This window comes from Etheostoma cragini, chromosome 18 (genome assembly GCF_013103735.1).
Source record: "Etheostoma cragini isolate CJK2018 chromosome 18, CSU_Ecrag_1.0, whole genome shotgun sequence".
NCBI classification, from domain to species: domain Eukaryota; kingdom Metazoa; phylum Chordata; class Actinopteri; order Perciformes; family Percidae; genus Etheostoma; species Etheostoma cragini.
Window position 1 is genome coordinate 22957747 of NC_048424.1, and position 18458 is coordinate 22976204.

An 18458-nucleotide genomic window follows, 5' to 3' on the forward strand; every position below is an offset into this window, starting at 1 on the left:
GGGAAGGAAACTACTATACCATACTAGAATACCACTATACACTATATAATAGTATTCTCTTCCACTTCTATTTGCTTAAGTATCGTAATATAACTACATTGAGTGTGTATGTTACATAAACTGCACATATATTATGTAGAACATTTTAAAGGTCATGTATAATTAAGTAATTCCTATTGTTGAACTTTTTCATATGCTTGAACTATAATCTCTATGTGTATAGGTCACACATGGCTGCCAAAGTTGAACTACTGGACTTCTATTTTACAAACATTAGCACACATGTATATTATGTAACTTCGACAAAAAAAGTTATCTCTGATTTTATTATGTTTATTTCATTCAAATATATCGGTTACCCGTTTTCTTACCTTTCAGATTGTCTCTGTGCTGCTGTAATGTGAACTCCCCCCCTGGGATCAATGAAGCCTTATTATAAAATCATATTTATTATTTATTATTTTGGTGAACCTTGCCCTTTACGTGTATATTTTTGTCAACTTTTCATGTCTGCATGTTATTGGTAACACATAAAAGAGCTCAAATGAAGTCAGTCTTTTTTCCTAAAGCAACACAAACCTTGGCACCATGTATAACGGTCCATGGTCTGGTCTATGGTCTGGTCTAGGGTCTGGACAGAAACAGTCTCCAGTCAGTTATGCAATGGCCGTGTGGGTAATGAGGCCATTATCAGTTCATATCTGGACCATAGACTGTAAACATAACAGTCCATGGTCTGGTCTGTGATCTGGTCTTTTGTCTGGTCTTTTGTCTAGTCTATGGTCTGGTCTATGGTCTGGTCTATGGTCTGGTCTAGGGTCTGGACAGAAGCAGTCTCCAGTCAGTCATGCAGTGCCCCTGTGGGTTAGGGTTAGGGTTAGAGTGAGGGATGAGAGTGAGTTGTGTACGGGTTCCCATTCCTCAATGACTGTGGTTCAGTAAAAAAACCACAAATGTCACAGCAGTTGGGAGGAGCAGAGGGAGTGAATGAAGTCTCGCTCGCACACGCGCGCGCACGTACAGTAGTTATTACTGTACTTGCTGAGTGGGCTAATAATACAAGGGGATCAACATTCCATTAAGCATTCCTCTCGCGGGACTGTCCTGGTTGAAACATCGCGAAGTTTCTGCTATTTCGTGTTTCGGTAGAAGCAGCAGGCAGCCAGCAGCAGGCGGCCAGCAGCAGGCAGCCAGCAGCAGGCGGCCAGCAGCGAGCCGTGGAGCAGTCCAAGAAAGGTGGAGACTCCTGTTAACTTCCTGCACAGTAATCTTGGAGCACCACCAACGGAGACCTGGGGACGCTGCTGCTGAGGCTGCTGCTGAGGCTGCTGCTGGGGCGAGGACGAATGGATATACGGCTCCCTTTAACCGTTTTTCGGCAGTGAATCGAGTAAAACCAGTTGTTGACTATACCCGTACTTGGCTAGAAGCAAGCTAGCAGTGAGGCTGTACGAGATTCCAAACATCTGATATAGCGAGGCGGTGCGAAGACAGGAATGGGTGAGTTTTCCATGATGTGGCGCTTATGTTGTCTTTAGCTTCACGTTAAATGTTAACTGTTCCTTCTTCTCGACTCAGTACACAAAGCAAGTCGAACACACGTACGATATTCAACCACTTGTCCGTGACATAAAGCATGATATCAGCTTTTGCCAGCAGGGAGTTAAAGTTAGCAAGCCTGTTGGCTAGCTAGTTAGCCTAGCCAAATAGCTGTCTGGTTAACTGGATAACGCCACCTCCATCCTTGGATTTGGCTGCATGTCTGGCTAATGTTAACATGAGCTAACGTTACGTCAAATCGGATGTCAACATGGCCTCTACTGTAACGTTAGATAGCCACTTGATTAAAGTTCCCAGTTTATTCTCGTCTGGCTGTGCTCTGTAATCCAGAATTAGGACTAAATGTGTCGAACAAACTCCAGAGACAGGAAACTCCAGACATTAAGTACGCTTCTTCTGACAGTACTAGGGCTGCGCAATATATCGTTATTATCTCGCTATTGTGTTATGAGACTAGATATCGTCTTAGATTTTGGATATCGTAATATCGTGATATGGAATGTTGTGCTTTACTGGTTTTAAAGGATAGGTGCTTTCCTGACAGTTCTAGCTAATCTATTATTTGCCTTTCCCCACTCACACATTATGTCCACATTTCTGATGATTATTTGTCTAAAATCCTGTGAAAGTGTGAATATATTTTGTTAATTGTCAACCCTAGAATATTGCAGCAATATCGATATCGAGATATTTGGTCAAGAATATCGTAACATCTTATTTTCTCCCAATCGCCAAGCCCTAGATAGTACCGTTATAGGTTAACTTCCCCTTTTGTAATTTTCTTTAGTTTTGATGCAAGTGCATGTAAAAAGTCAATTGTATTGTACAAACTGTGTGTCGCATGCATGTAATATTTGTCATGTCTCCCTTTAACACTGGACTAAACGCTCCAAGGTTGTCTTTGATGTGGACCCATGACCCCGTCCATTAACCTGATAAACAGCGCATTAACATGGCCTGATTCTCAATGTGATGTAAATAAAAGTTCCAATGCCAAACCTAAAACTTGTTGTAGTAACTACCAAAGAGGGTTGTTATTACCTGATGTGAGATGCGCAAGTTAAACAGTGAGTGGATAATTATGCTTGTTTTAACTTTGTTACATAGAGTGGTTGTTGTGGTGGTCATGCAGACTCAGTATAGAGGAAACACTCTGATCTACACCCATGTCTGTAAATTGCAAACGTCTTTACTGTATCATGAAACCAGCCCACTGCATCTCTCTAGATGTGATGTCTGTGGTTTGTGTGGTTGTGTGCAGTAGGACGTGTTAAAGACTTTGCTATGTTGTAAAACCGGTTTCCGCCTTGCCTTGCTTATCCTTCACATGTGTAAGGTTGCAAATGGTGCTTTTGTCCTTGTAAGTCAGAGAACTGCTTAAAACAAAACGGCTTTGCATGAACTGTGTTGCTTACACTTAGCAACAAATATCACAGTGATACACCACAGTGAGCTTGTAGGCGAAACATGGAAATAACACTGCTCTTGATAAGCAAAGAGAATAGCAAAAACATTGCAGGCAGTAATCGGACAACAAGCCGAGGAGTTCTTAAGAATGTGAACCCACAAGTAAAGCTGATCTCCCTCTTTGTTGAACTCACTAAAATATCTGACAATCACTCCATGCGAGAATCCAACGAAACAGGCTTCATACCTAGGGTTGGGTACCGAAACCACTATTAGAAACCGGTTCCTACACAACTGGTAGGAATTGGACCGGATTAGAACGCACATTTGGGTTCCTCATTTCTGTTCCACTTAATGTGTCGACTGAAGTATTCTCTAACACTCTGTCGCTCCAAAACGGAAGTAAAATATCTCACTTTCTCTGTAGTTTAGCAGTAGCTAGCTACGGTTAGCATACTAACTTAACATTTATTTAGTTGTTAGTTGTTAGTAGTGTGTTATTTGTTATATTATTTTGATTGTGTGTAAGTTGACTTATGTTTACTTATTGTATATTGAACTACTTTAAAACGTTAATATATGTTACATTTAAATAATTTTCAATTAAAAAAAACCCTCAAAAGAGCCTTTCTTTGTTGTCATTTTTCAGTTTTTCAAGAATCGGTTTAGGAATCGAAATCGTTTTATAGGTACCGGTTTGGCATTGGAATCTAAAAAATCCAAACAACAGCCAACCCTAGTCATACCTAGTGTCCACACGCAGGACACCAGCTTCACATGTAATGCATTGTTCTTTTCTCTGGTATGCCTTTTACTCAGCTGGCTCATCTCTCACGATATCTCGGCTGTGTTTGGACATGTCTGATGTGTGTGTGTGGGCGTCACATTCTGTGTTTGCTTTCTCTGACCTTAGCTTAGACTACATTGGTCCTGCTACTGGTTGACTAAAATCCTCAAACTGTATTGGAGCTGCGTTGCATCAAGTTGATGGAAATACTGGTGCTTTGTTTGGTCTGCCCTTGTACCTCATTTTTCAGTTTTTGGTTTTTCCCTTTCTAATTTTGATAGCAGTTGGTACAGAGGATAAAGTAAATGAGGGAGAGAGAGCAGGGATGACATGCAACAAAGGTCCCCAGCAAGACATGAACTGGAGGCATTTTGATTGGGCTACATGGACAACCAGTTCCTTATCTATTTCATTAGCCAAACTTCACTGCAGGTTTCCATAGAACCGCCAAAACAAAGACTGGACGTGGGCCAGAATGTTTGATTGAACATTAACCTTGCAGGCCTAAACCAATATTTATCAGCTTGTGGTTCTCTTTAGACTTCCCACTGTAGTTGTAGTTTAACCTAATGAAGGTCAGTTAATCTGCTGTTTGTTTGTTTGTTTGTTTGTTTGTTTGTAATAAAATGATCTAGTTAATTGACCGGTTTACTCAGGTGGTAGAGCAGGGCGGAGCGGGCGCACATACATAGAGGTTTATTCCCTGACACAGAAGGTCCAGGGTTCGAGTCCGACCTGCGACCGTTTCCTGTTCATGTCTTCCCCCATCTCGCTCCCCTTTCATATCTGAGATGCCTGTCCATAAAACATAATCTAGTTAAGATGCGTTTATCATTATGTAATTTTGCATCACTGGTGGAAACAAGAACATATCACAAACTTCTCAAACTGCAAACCAGTGATTACTGAGACATAACCATTATTGGCCTGCACACCTGAATGATTGAATGAATTAAAATCCACTCACATTCTGAAATGCGTTTAGCTGCTCTTTCATGATAAACTGAGTCTTACATGTCACTACATTTATACTGTAGGGATGCCATGGTGAGGACATTTTAAACTAGGGACAACACCGGTGTTACCGATTTGTTATTCATCAATGGATTTTTATTTCTATAAAAGAAAAACAGCGGTGGACCAGTGATGGTGTGTCCCCGACCACTGTGTAACACTGGTAACATAGACTATTATACTGTCCTGAGATCATAATCATATGAAACAGTATGCATGGATTTCTTATAAACCAGCTTAAGGTACTCAGCTGGACATTTTATTGGATTTCATTCCAGAATAAGGGAGGATGAAGACAATGAAGGGTCTTTTATTTTAGGGATCTTTACACCAGCAACCTTTGCATTTAAAATGTGATTTAATGTAGAAGTCCCCACTCTCCCCTGAGTTACAAACAAATATATTCAATTTAGGGACAGGGGATGTCTGGTGGAGATAGCAGGTCAACAGTGCCAATGGTAATTAGCATCTTTAAAGAGACATTTGACATGCAGTGTAGGCAGCACTACACAGCATGTACTGTGTGTTCTGTACTTTGTGTATGTATTGTCTTAGGGATCAGTCCTGTTTTTCCAAGGCCCATACCGATCCAATATTCAGTAATTAATGAAACTGATATTTGAACTGATATCAGATCTTATTGGTAAACTGCAGACTCCGTTACTACTGTTGTGTCTTTATTAGGTCTCCCCCTTCCCTTCTTTCCTCTGTGTTATTTGGTCCAGAGACGTAGTGTTATGTCTCAGTGTTTATTTGTATTATAACAATATTTGATCATAAAAAGAGGAATTCTCTAAGCTCTTTCTTATCATGCATGGATCCATGCAAATAACACAACTTTTGATATTTACTGCCCCTCAACAGGCCACAGCTGGGGGTGATAGAGCGAGTACTGTTGGGCTAGATGATGGTAGGCGCTGTGTTCTCTTTGTGAAGTGAGGAGGTGTTCTCTGGAGCTGAGCTGTGCTCTGGTGCTCGGCCTCTGTTGCTCTTTCATCCCTAGTGGGGCTAAATCAAAGATGAATGAGACTCATCAGAATATTATTGGATTAGATTCAACATCATTGTCTTTGTGACAAGTACAGGTACAAAATCCAAAGTGCAAAAAGTATAGAAGTAGGCTAATTCCAGATAGTTAGTACTACACTAGCATACTAAATGTATTGTTTAACAATAAAACCACTCTCTAATGTACATGATCACGGAAGGCTTGTATCATGTGGACGCGGCAACAGTTTTGTTGTCATTACTTCGAATCCCTCACCGGGGCGACAGAAACTACTCACTGTAGCTTTAAACAGCATCATGGAAACAGCGGTCTTCCGCCGCCCATGGGATCTCCATTCTCTAAGGGTTAATATTATTTTACTCATTTACATCTTCTTTGCTCATGCCATAACTGTCTGATCTGTTAGTCTCCACTACTACATCTGTAATATGCAGCAATATTTATGTCTCTTCTCAGACTTCCTGGCATGTTTGGTCTTGATTTGACAGCCACATCCACATTTTGCACATGGCTATATGCCTTTTTTTGGTCATAGAACTGGACAGGACACTCTTAAAAACTTGAACCATTGCAATAGTCACCATTCAAAGCCTTTTTGATTGTCTAATTGTCATTTAGAATATAAACAGCTCTCTCACTCACTTTCATTTCTTCCTATTTCTTTGGTAACACTTTGCCCTTCCCATCTTCTACCTCTCAGATCGGTGGGAAGGAAGTCAGTTCTGAGTGTCCTCTTAGATGATTGTGTGTGTGAGTGACTCAGAGAAGCACAGAGAGCATACTGATTTAGACTGTCTGCCTGGCAGTCAGCTTGCCTGCGTGGCCCTGAGTACCCCCCCTTCTTTCTCTTCCTTCCTTCCTTTCCCCCCTCTCTCCCACCCCCCCTTGTATCCTCCTGTCTGTCATTGGCTCATATAAGACCCATATTGTGCATACTCTTTACCTGGAAGCATTTTGTGAGGAGAGGAAAAACCATGACCTGGCAGTTCCGTTCCTTCTGCTGGACCTCAGCTCAGCACACAGACCGGAAGGTACATTCCAATACGCTGCGCACTCTCAGTTGGATTGCTACGCCTGAAAGTAAAGATAAAACATTAGAAATTAAAAAAATCTAAGCCTTGTAAATATGTCCAGTAAGACTTACAGTCTCACCTGCTCACTTAATGTAACTGTTAAAGGTCCCATGGCAGGAGAATGTCACTTTTATGAGTTTTTAAAAAATTAATATGAGTTCCCCCCCAGTGGCTAGAAATAGTTATAGTTAAAGAAGTTAGTTATAGGTGTAAACCGAGCCCTGGGTATCCTGCTCTGCCTTCGAGAAAAGGAAAGCTCATATGGGCCCATCTGGATTCTTGCTCCTCATGAGGTCATAAGGGGCAAGGTTACCTCCCCTTTCTTTGCTTTGCCTGCCCAGAGAATTTGCCCCCCCCATGAGAGAGAGACCTCATGGCTTTCAAAGTGGCAGTTGGTTGACCCCCCCACTATGTAAACACGTTACCCCGGGTTAAAATTGCAGTTGTAATACCCTGGGTATTAGGTAGAGAACTCCTTCAGTAACCGGGCTATCCGTTCATCTATACACCTTCACCGGGCTCTGAGCGCCTAAAGCGTCTGCTGTTCAGGTGGTAGCGTTACTCTTGTCATTCTCCCCATTCTTCCTCGCTCATGTATACAGGAAGAACTGGCATAACCCGGGGATTCACTTAACAGGGGTAAGACCGTAGCCCGGTTACTGCTGTGCATGGAAACCTACTGACTATGGGGAGGAGACAGAAAGATAAAATGTATTTGGTACAAAGCCTGCACTATTAATTGTGATCAAATCGAGATCTTGATTCACCTTGTTCACGATTACATTTTTTTATTACTACGATTAATGACTTTGATTCTCATTTAATTTTACGACTTAACCGCATCACAAACGCTACTACTTTCTTCTGTGAGTGTTAAACCTAGGCTGTATACTCTCAGCGCTGCGATGCTCTCCCTTCTCTCCCTTGGAGCCTCTCTGTCTACAGGCTTGTGCTGAGGACCAATGTGCTATAGGTGCCAAAAGAAATCTATGTTCGGTACTGCCAATTTGTTTGGTGTTGGTCATGGTCAAACAAATTGTGGCGGAGAATCTTGATATCTATTCTAAACAAAAAAATTGTGATTTGTATTTTTCACTGTATCGTGCAGGCCTATTTCATACGCAACAACAGTTCTCTGTTATAGAACTAATCCAAAATACTTCAATTTCACTGAATACAGTTATTTTAGAGAGACAATAATTAGAAGAAAATCTAGTATACATTCCAGTTTGATCGACATGTACGAGAGAAAGAATTGTTCTAATTGCTTTTGTGCCGATACACGTCACTGGAAATTGACTGAATTTAATGAAATTCCTACCTGTACCTCTGAGATCTTAGGGTTTACTGCAGCATTGTACAGTGGCGGCACTTATGTGAGACTTGAACAGATGTTCACGGTATATTATCGGTAACTACCAGATATCGGAAACCCTGCGATGGGCCTGTGCCTATATGGTGGGGGGGTTTAATAGGCTATGATTTGATTAGCTAAACTAGTTTTAAATGTGGCGACAGTTAATACTGTGAGCTACTTTAGGAAACCCCGTTACATTAGGGACATCAATAATCTCCACCCATTTTTTCAGAAGCCCTGGAGGATGACTTGTGACTTATGCCACTGAGGCTTCTTGTTCCTGTGTCTGATACAATTCTATATTTTGATACCTTTTTAAAGCATTAATTTGACATCTACAACGGTGTACAAATATGTGTCTAAATCACTGACTATCCAATAGAAAGCTATCTGTTTATCTGTTTTTCTCATGGACTACTATCACAACTCAGCAGCGAGTTGCGTGTGTGCAGAGGAAATGGTGCGTACAAGGACTCAGCCCAAAGGGCTTTGGAGGGACTCCTTTAGCTTTTGATTATCTCTCTCCTCTTTTTGCTCATGTGTCTCATCTGCTGCAGATACAGTATGTCAGGAATCCTCAGCTGCTACTCCCCGAGGGCTAGGTGTCATGCCACTGTTAATCAGAAAGATAGACAGTTTCCTGTTGTGTGTATTCCTTTTTTTTGCTTCCACTCCTTTCTACCGTTATCTTTCACCGCTCCTTTGACACATGCATCGGAGAGTCAGCTTTAGATTCCCTTGGTTCCTGTGGGAAGTGTCAACTCATCCATCTGGGAGGAACTTGACAGTGTGGTTTGTATCAGTCTCAAGGTGAATTTCACAATAAGAAGCCTCGCTGTACATTGTAGAGTCAGACACTGTTCTTTATATCAATCAGTCAAACCCATTGTTTAAGCCGATGAATGGAAATGTTTGTGGTCATTTTACATCTCAGTCCATATCAGTGACACACAAGAAGAAGCAGGAGAGGCTGCTGAGGGTTCTGTGGTGGAAGGAGGTTGGGACTCGTGGCTGTTTTTAGGGCTGGGCATCGTTGAGAAATGTTCGATGACGGTACCAACACCAGTCTTGTGTAATGTATTTGAATACTTGAGTAAAAATACATGGGTCTTCCCAGAAAATGACTTTGGTAGAACTTGAAGTCACCTTTTAGAATATTACTTCAGTAAAAGTCTGAAAGTATCTGATGTTTACTGTACTTGGCTACCAAAAGTAATTTTATGATATTAAATTTACTTAATTATGTGGCTTCCTTTTTATAGTGAAGCATAATGTTCAAGGTTTTTCAAACCTTCTTAAACATTGAATTTAAAGTAGGTCATCAACCAAAAACAGAATTTATATCTTTTGTGAGGACTCCAATGTACAAAAACATTTCTTGCAAGTAGGCTAACAAAGACACTTGTGGAGTAAAAGCATACATTTTATTTGGGAAACGTAGTCGAGTAAAAGTGAGCGTTTCCAGAAATATAAATGACGAGATTAAGTACAGAGACATTTCAGTTCCAATTTTAGAAAACAAAAGAAATTACAACATTACACATTATGGCACAAATCTTTCAATTTATTTTTCAGCTGCTACTACGTTAGCCGTCTCTGTGTGTAACGAGTTTTTTCTGCCGGCCTCTGCCTCGTGTAACGTGAGACAGCCAATCACAAACAGTATTAGGTCTTGGTAGAAGCACGCTGCATGCCTATTGGCTCACTGATGCTGACGAGACCTCCTTATAGGTATTGAATGGCGAGGTATTTTTCAATACTTCATACTTTTGGAGGCAATTTGGTCAGTGCCCAAGACTTATTGAATTTGGTACCCAGCTCTAGCGGTATTAGAATTAGTCTAACTATTAGTCCTGTTGAATAAGTGATGAAACGAGTCTCTGTTCCCATCACTAATATTTTTCTTAGTGCGGTCATTTTAACACACATCAAAATTTCAGCTAGGCCTGTTATCATGCCACGTGCAAAGTAAAGCAAAGGTTAAGATTTCAGGACTGGTGATAGTATTTCACTGCTCAGTATCAACCTAACATATCAGACCTCTTACCCAGAGCAGAAATTACGTTTTCAGACACTCATTATTTTCCAGAGTGTACATCTGATATTATGCAAATGATTGTTGCATGATTACTCAGGGGAACAAATTTAAAAATGTAATACTTTCAAGATGTCGATGACATGTCCTGACACTGTTGCCAGAGGACTCCAGGGGGGTGATGCAGGAGACACAGCACCATCTCTTCATTTCGTTAGGTTTAGTATCTCATCTTATTCTTGCACAGGCTTTTGACATCATTTGCGTGACGGCACACCATTTGGTCAATGCGCCTTTGGCCGTAGTGCTTTTGGCTCTTAGCTTTATGACCCATTTCTCCAGTAATGGCGGGGTAACAGAACAGCTCTTGCAGCGTGGTTGTGGCTGCTGCTGGGCCCTGTGATGTTGTTTTTCACGACTGTTAAAAGGATTGTATGTTGCTCAAACATAGGATAGGGTTGGGTGTGCTAAAGAAATAAAATTGCCACTGACATTCACATGAGTGCTTGATTTGCCACTGACAGCTTCCGATTAATGTTTTAAGTGACTGACAACATTATGGAAAGGATCTCTTCACAGATTGACCTTTAAAACCAGTCTGTTTAACCAAAAACAGTTCTTAAGTCTGTAGCGCTAAAGCCACCAGACTCTATTTAAAAAAGCAACGCTTTTAGCACGTATAGAGCCAACTTATTTTCATGTATATCGGTTATCTATGTGTTTATTTCAACCACAACTAGAGTTGTGATGGTTGGAAAAGTGGAAAGACAAACCAAAATGGCTTTTCATAGTTTTACATTTTTTTCTTTCGACTTTGAATGAGGTGTATTTTACAGTGCTAAAAGTAATGTTTATTTACATGGAGTCCGGTGGGTTTAGCGAACGCAATTTCACTTAAAAAAAAAAAAAGACTTACTCTTTAACTGAAAGGTCAACCTCCTTAGAAATCCTTTCCATAATGTTGTCAGATATTTAGAATATTATTCTGACTCTGTTAGTGGCAAAATGAGCACTTAAGTGAGGGTGAATACAAACTGGACATTTGCCCTCTTAACTTACATTGTAGTTTTGTTTCACTGATATATCGGTAGGGCTCTATTGGGAAACAATTTTAGTTGTCTCCACATCAGTTTTATGTCACGTCATTCAATACAAAAATTACATTAAGGGCTTAATTCATTTTTGGATTGTGCTTGGTTGAGCTGTTTCCACAGTACTGCATTAATTAATAAAGACTGTTTAAAATCATGAGGAAAGCAAACATTCTGAAATAGTTTTAATGATTTTGTATTGCTTTTCCTTTACCGAAGACCACAATAACTAGTGTCTTCAAGATTAAGTAAGTGGGCAAAATCCTGTACAATCCCATATATCATAAGTGTACAAACATAGTACGTGTATAGCAGTGTGTTCAGAGGTGATTTAAGTGGGACTGAGGTGAATGGCCTGCGTTCTCAGGCAGGGTGTGTTTGTGTGGTTGCAGAGGTGCTGGAATCTCTGGTGGCAGAAAGTCCCTGTGCTTCACGTCTAGTCATCTGGAAGTTGTGCCATTAACTCTGCAGAGTATGACCATGTTGTCAGTGTTGCTTCTTGTTACGTTTACCACAGCAGACTGTATTTCTCCCTGTGGTTACATGGACTGATACAGTGGCTTGCATAAGTTAACACACCACATCCACACATACCCTTCCCCATCCCTAGAAATAGGCATGGCGAACTCTCCATAAGATCATCTCTCAATGCAAATCAATCCAGCTATTAGGCTAGTAGGAGTAACGGCATGCCAATCTCTAGGTATGGTGAAGAGTGTGTGATGATGATGGGGGGGTATTTTAATTCCAAAGGCCAAGGATGCATAATATCCCAATCCATGAAATAACTGGCCTTTAACAATAAAAAACGTCATGTGTCTAGCCTGGTTGCATTGTACTGCTTAGAGCTGACTACTTAACAAGTTTAAAAATAGTCCTATTTAAAGTTGATCATCAGTGCAGTGCCCCCCCCGAACAGTAGGTGGACTCATTACTAGCTGGGAATGACAGAAGAGTTGTACCTGCCTCGCCTGGCAGTACATTAAGCTCAGAGTGGTTTCACCGCCTGATCCATAATGTCTGACTGGTCTCAACCCAACTCGATGGGGTTTATGACCCTCTTCAGACAAAAGTACAGCCAGGAAGCTGACTTCAACAGTTTGTCATACTCAGTGAACGTGACATCATGTAAGAACTTGGCTGTGGCGGTCTGTTACAATATATAAAATAATAAGATACAATTAATAATAATAATAATAATAATAATAATAATAATAAGAAAGAATCTTTCTTCAGTCAGTTAGACGGAGCAGGCACTCCACTTCCTCCCTCTGCTTGAACCGCTGCTCCCCTTATCCTCCTTTAAGCGGTAGATGCTGAGTGTTTGATGTAGAAGGGAGGACTGTTCTGAGATCACTGGTCAGGGCCAGTTTCTCCTTGGTGTCTGGCCCAGACCGCTGTAGGGCTGGGGCCGATGTTGGTGGTGTCAGAGGGACAGTAGAGACACAGCCGTCAATCTTGTGTTGCTTGACCAATGAAGCTTATTTGTGTGTGTTTGTGTGTGTTTGTGTGTGTGTGTGTGTGTGTGTGTGTGTGTGTTATACACCAGGGTTTTTGCAGGGTCTTAAAAAGTCTTACAAATTCTAAAATTTTAAAATCCAAATGTTTGGCCTTTTTAAAAGTCTTGAATAATTCTAAACAGGTCATAATTTTCCTACATACGTGCACACTGCCTCTAATGCACTTTTTTATTTATGTGGTATAGTTCTTTCTTTTGCTAGTCCAAATATAATTACAATTTTAAAGTATCTTATATTGCAGCCAATCAGCTTTTGTGTCATTGGTGCGAGTCTCTTTCGGATTGTACCCCCGACAGAAAAAGGGATTTCTTTTCTTCTTCAGCTATGGGGAAGTGCAAGTTGAGCTATACTTGGCTTGAAAAAAAGAATTTAGGGCTTAGTTGATGTTGTGACTAAGGTCTTAAATGTCATTCATGATGGTCTTAAAAATGTCTCACAAAGTCTTCAATGTGACTAGATGAAACCTGCAGAAGCTGTGACAGACGTGCAGGGTGACGGGGAGACACAACGTTTGCAGTGTACCCTTCCTGTATGTGTTTTGGCAGTGAAGTGAGCCATGCCAGTTGGGTTTCTCTGCTATGAGTCATGTGTTAAAGGGCTATAGCACTACAAAACACCTCACTGCCAGTTAGCCCGCTTATTTTTGGAGGCTGCTCAACCTGCTGCACTGGAAGCAGTCAGGCAGCCTGGGAACTCCCTCACCTCTCTCTTGCTAATTATTTGTTGGTCTTGTGAGCTTGTCAGAAGATTACACACACTCACACACACATAAAGACCTTTTTCTCTATGTTGAAGTGTTTTTTGACTGTTTCTCTCAGTAACTTTTTTATTATGTAGACCCAATATTGCTGTTCTCATGCTATTGTAAAGGTACCTTTGGTCTCGTTGTGCATGTTACCCAGGGCTCCAGACTGAGACCATTTTGGGAAAACAAAATGCTTATGTCATATCACGTCTGATGAACAATTAGTTAACGGGAGTTAGAAACAAAAGGCGTTGTGAGGCAGGGGGGGAGTGACAGGCTGTGGCTGGAAATCGGATGATGAATAGTTTTAACCTGGCTTCATAATCGACATCCGCCAAGATTCAACATCCTTTATTTATCTCACAATGGGGAAAGGGATAAGAGTTTATTTCATCATTAGTTAGCTGGTTCTGGTTTCCTAACTGGGTCGCCAGTGATAGGAGCTTATAGCTGGGAGCTTCATGGAGTCAGCTACGGTTAATGTTAGCTGACCTTCGACTTTGCATGACAATCTGAAGAAACCGGTTGTTTGTAAATCACTAAAATAGTAGTGACGGCACCGTTTGGCTTAGTTATCACTTTCGTTAGCATCTTGGCTAACACTGTTGTTAGCGTTGTTCCCCAGGACCAAGCACCGTACCTGGGGTGACAGAGCTTTCACCATTGCAGCCCCCTCCCTCTGGAACTCCCTACCCATACACATCCGGGACCGTCCTGACATGGACACATTCAAAACACATTTTTAAAACACACCTCTTCAGATTACCTTTCCACAAGTTACTTTACTTACATTTCTCACTTGATAGTTGCTGGTTTTATTGTTTTTAATAGCTTTTAATATGCAGTTTCATGTGTTATGTTGTTTTATTGCTTGTCTGTTTTTTTTTTATGTGCTGGAAAGTGCCTTTCAATACCATGTAAATATATGTATTATTATTACTGTTATTGTTACTTAGTTCATGACAAATCGTTTGCTCTCCCTGTGCGACCACACAGGCACCGACGTCACTCACTTAATGGCACCCTGCCCTTATCGCCATAACTCAGGCTACTCTCGTAAGAGGTGCGCTATAGCACACTTCCACGAGAGTGTCTTGCTTTTCAACCGTGGTGAAAAAGAATCCATACCGCCCCGGCCCTATTGTCAAGTCCCTGTCAACTTTTATATCCATACTAAACTAGGGAATGCAAATTATGACAACTATTCATCTGCATCCAAGGTAATTAGTTTAACGGTGCTCTAAGCGATGGTGGGTGACGTTACTTGTTGTTGACGTTCAAAGTATTTTCAAACAAAACGAGACTAGCTCGCCCCTCCCTCCCTGTTTTTTACAGTGTGTTCAGAGGACAGGCAGCTAGCAGATAGTGAGGAGATGTTTTTTACAGTGTGTTCAGGGGACAGACAGCTAGCAGATAGTGAGGAGATGTTTTTTACAGTGTGTTCTGGGGACAGGCAGATAGATGAGATGTTATTTACATTTCTACATTTAAAGCATGTGTCTGTACGTGGCTATATATTAATTCAATTTGATTTATATTATCAATTCATAACCAGAGTTATCTCAAGACACTTAACCCATTTGTGCCGGATGCTTCGCGCCGACACATTACATCTACCGCCAGTCACTGCGTTGCGCAACTCTGAACCTCCTGCCGGCTGCTGCGTGGCGCAGCTTTTTTTATTTGTCGGTCTTTTCATGACGCGTGCAGCAGAGAACGCACTCGTCATTGGTTCAAATACACATGAGGCGGGTCTTGTTGGCCATTTCAAGCCATGTGACCACCCAAATGTACTGGGGTTTGCTGACAAAAAAAATGCTGCGCCACGCAGCTCTATTGAGAGTTTTAAATCACTTTTAAAAACCAATCTTTTTGCACTGGCTTTTAACACAAGCTGAACTGTGACACTTTGTTGTTGTATTGATTTGAGCAAAGCTTTTTAGTTGTTGTATTTTTGTTGTTTTTGGCATATTCAGTTTTAGATGTTTTTTTTTTCCGGACATTTGTTATGACCTTTTATTATGTTGTTATCTATAATTGTACAGCACTTTGGGGCGGTATTGACTGTTTGTAAATGTGCTATATAAATAAACCTTGACCTTGACCTTCACAATCATGTCGGTCAACCAGACATACATGTGCATTTGTTTTGGAATTTTTGAGAGATGAGCTAGAAAATGGCTATGACAGAGGAGCGAGGGCAGTGACATTGAGTTGGAAGATGGTAAGGAGTTTTGGAGGGAGGATGTGGTACATGATGATGAAGAAGTGCTGGATGATCCTTTGCGCAACGCAGTAACCGGCGGTAGATGTAATGTGTCGGTGCGAAGCATCCGGCACAAATGGGTTAACAGATAGAGTAGGTCTAGACCACACTCTATAATTTACAAGGACCCAACTGTCCTTCTTGATGACACATAACCAAACCAATAACTAAAAAGGGTGTAAATCCCACGTTTTATCACAATACAATATTATATTGATTCTTTGGTCAACGATAAAATGTCTACTGATAAAATCACAAAGTCTGCCACGATATGACGTTGATTCCTTTCAGCAGCCGTTCAGTTACATGAATATACATTTACAAAAAGCAACTACAATGTGTTTTGACAATTTCATTACTAAACTATTACTAACATATGAATTAAACTATTTTTCTTTTTTATTTAATAAAATAAATTGAAGATGACAATATGTATCGATATTTTTACTTTGTATCAATTATATTGCGTCATTTAATAATGATAATAATGACATTTAAACAGAAGCTCAACCAATCACTCCACACCATCCAGTCTAGAAGTTCAGAATATGTTTTGGCTTCTCTATCACTTTAATTATTGGGACCATGGATGACTATTGTAACTATTGAATAGCTCTTCAGTTTTCTATACTAACTGCTGTTCCCGCCACAACTATACAAATTTGTGTCACTATTAGGTTTTACTAGGGGTGGGGGAAAAATGGATTCTTAGATGCATTGCAATTCAATGCTGGATTCTGATATGTTAATAATCAACTATTGAAAAAGAAATTATTATTATTACTAGTGTTGAAGTTACTGTCTCCAGACATGTACAAATCAGAAAACAGAATGACTGAAAGAGGATGGGATAATGGACAACATCTTAGAGTTTAGGCAAGAGTGCAGAAACAAACACTCAAAAATGGTCAAAAAGGAAAAATTGCATTGGCCTCCTCTCTTTCTCACACCATTTCTCACCCCTTTGTTTTCCTCTCTCTATTTCCTCCCTCATGCTGTCTGGAGTAGAAGTCGTGGTGGAGTATGAGTATGAGGCGCTCCATGAAGACGAGCTGACGCTGCGACCAGGTGACATCATCAAGAACGTGCGGTACGTAGAGGAGGATGGCTGGATGGAGGGAGACCTTAACGGGAAAAGGGGCCTCTTCCCCGACAACTTTGTCAAGGTGAGAGGAAGCCAGTTTAGTTTAGGTTCATTTCATTTTAGAGTATTGCTCTTTTGTCGGGCCACTTTCTTGATCATATTAAAGGGGAACTAGTGTTTTTTTCAACCTGGACCCTATTTTCCTATGTTTTTGTGTCTAAGTGAATGATGGAAACAACGATCTCGGACATTGGTCCAATGTTAAACTAGATCGCTGCAGTTGCAAAACTAGATACAGTGTAAGGTAATAGCACATTTGTCGTGTGGCCATGTTGGATCAGTGGGTAGAGTTGGCGCATTATGCCTCTATGCAGAGGTTCAGGGTTTGAATCCGACCTGTGACTATTTCCTGCATGTCTTCCCCCCCCTCTCTCCCCTTTCTCACCTAACTGTCATGCCAATAAAGGCGGAAAAGCAAAATAAATTGTCCAGTTTGTATTTAACTACACAAAAGTGCTTGTTTTGATTAAGATTTCTAAAGAGGGCCACCGTTCTGTCAAAGAGTAAGATTTGTTTTTTAAATGTAACATCCCCGAAATTGCGTTTGCTAAACCCACCAGACTCCATGTAAATAAACAGTAATTTTAGCATTTTAAATTACACTTCATTCAAATGCGAATGGGATCGTCTTTGGGGTCGTCTTTCCAGTTAAATTGATTTGATTTGACAACTTGATTGTGATTGTGAAAGAAACACATAGTTTTATGTTACGTGTTAAAATATGTTGGCTCTGTACATGCTGGTAGTACTCTTTCTTGTTGGTTTAGCGCTTGCGACTTCAGAGCTGTTTCTGGTTGATCAGAAAGCTCTAAAAGAGGTTTTAAAGGTATATCTCTGATGGGATCCTTTCCATAATGTTGTCAGACACTTCTATCAGCGGCAAAACAAGCCCTTTAGTGACGGTAAATACAAGCTGGTCAATTGTCCTATTAACTGACATTGTAGCTTGTTTCTCCCCTGCCGACGGCAGCGATCTCTCCTAACTATGGACCAATGTCAGAGATTGTTGTTCTCATCAGTCACTTAGACACAGAAACATAGGAAGACAGGGTTGAAAAAAACGCTAGTTAGCCTTGACTATGGACGGCAGTAATGATCGGCCCACTTACAGTTATCTTATTTGCCAGAAATCTAAGCATTTTCCCTCTTATTTCTGACAATTTGATAAGCAAACGGGTATATAATGCTTGAATAAATAAAGCCTAATTAACCAAATTTGTTAAACCGGTTTCTTTATTTATCCGTAATTAATTACTAACATTAGCTTAGATCTTAATGGGTATGACTGTTGATGGTACTTCTTAATTTTGTTATACGCCAAATAGAGTGTCCTCTGGTGGACAGACTATGCAATGCCATCACTAACAGGGACGTGGACAGACTATGCAACACCATCACTAACAGGGACGTTGTAGAGCGTCCTCTGGTGGACAGACTATGCAGCGCCATC

The 18458-nt window shown here is 40.7% G+C and overlaps 1 protein-coding gene and 1 long non-coding RNA gene across 3 annotated transcripts in view; one reads left to right on the top strand and one right to left on the bottom strand.

Annotated features, from left to right (window-relative positions):
- Positions 1-6336, bottom strand: part of LOC117961279 — a 12287-nt gene extending 5951 nt beyond the window's left edge. Inside the window, exons 1-3 of the long non-coding RNA XR_004660361.1 lie at positions 6326-6336; positions 6236-6238; positions 3215-3340 (exon numbers count right to left, since the gene is read on the bottom strand). This is a non-coding gene — a long non-coding RNA (uncharacterized LOC117961279). The remainder of the gene's footprint in view (positions 1-3214; positions 3341-6235; positions 6239-6325) is intronic.
- Positions 1186-18458, top strand: part of cd2ap (CD2-associated protein) — a 62263-nt gene continuing 44990 nt past the window's right edge. For both annotated transcript variants that reach the window (XM_034899804.1, XM_034899806.1), the window contains exons 1-2: positions 1186-1500; positions 16873-17030. In XM_034899804.1, the coding sequence (XP_034755695.1) occupies positions 1497-1500; positions 16873-17030 (162 nt within the window). In that variant the 5' untranslated portion in view covers positions 1186-1496. The remainder of the gene's footprint in view (positions 1501-16872; positions 17031-18458) is intronic.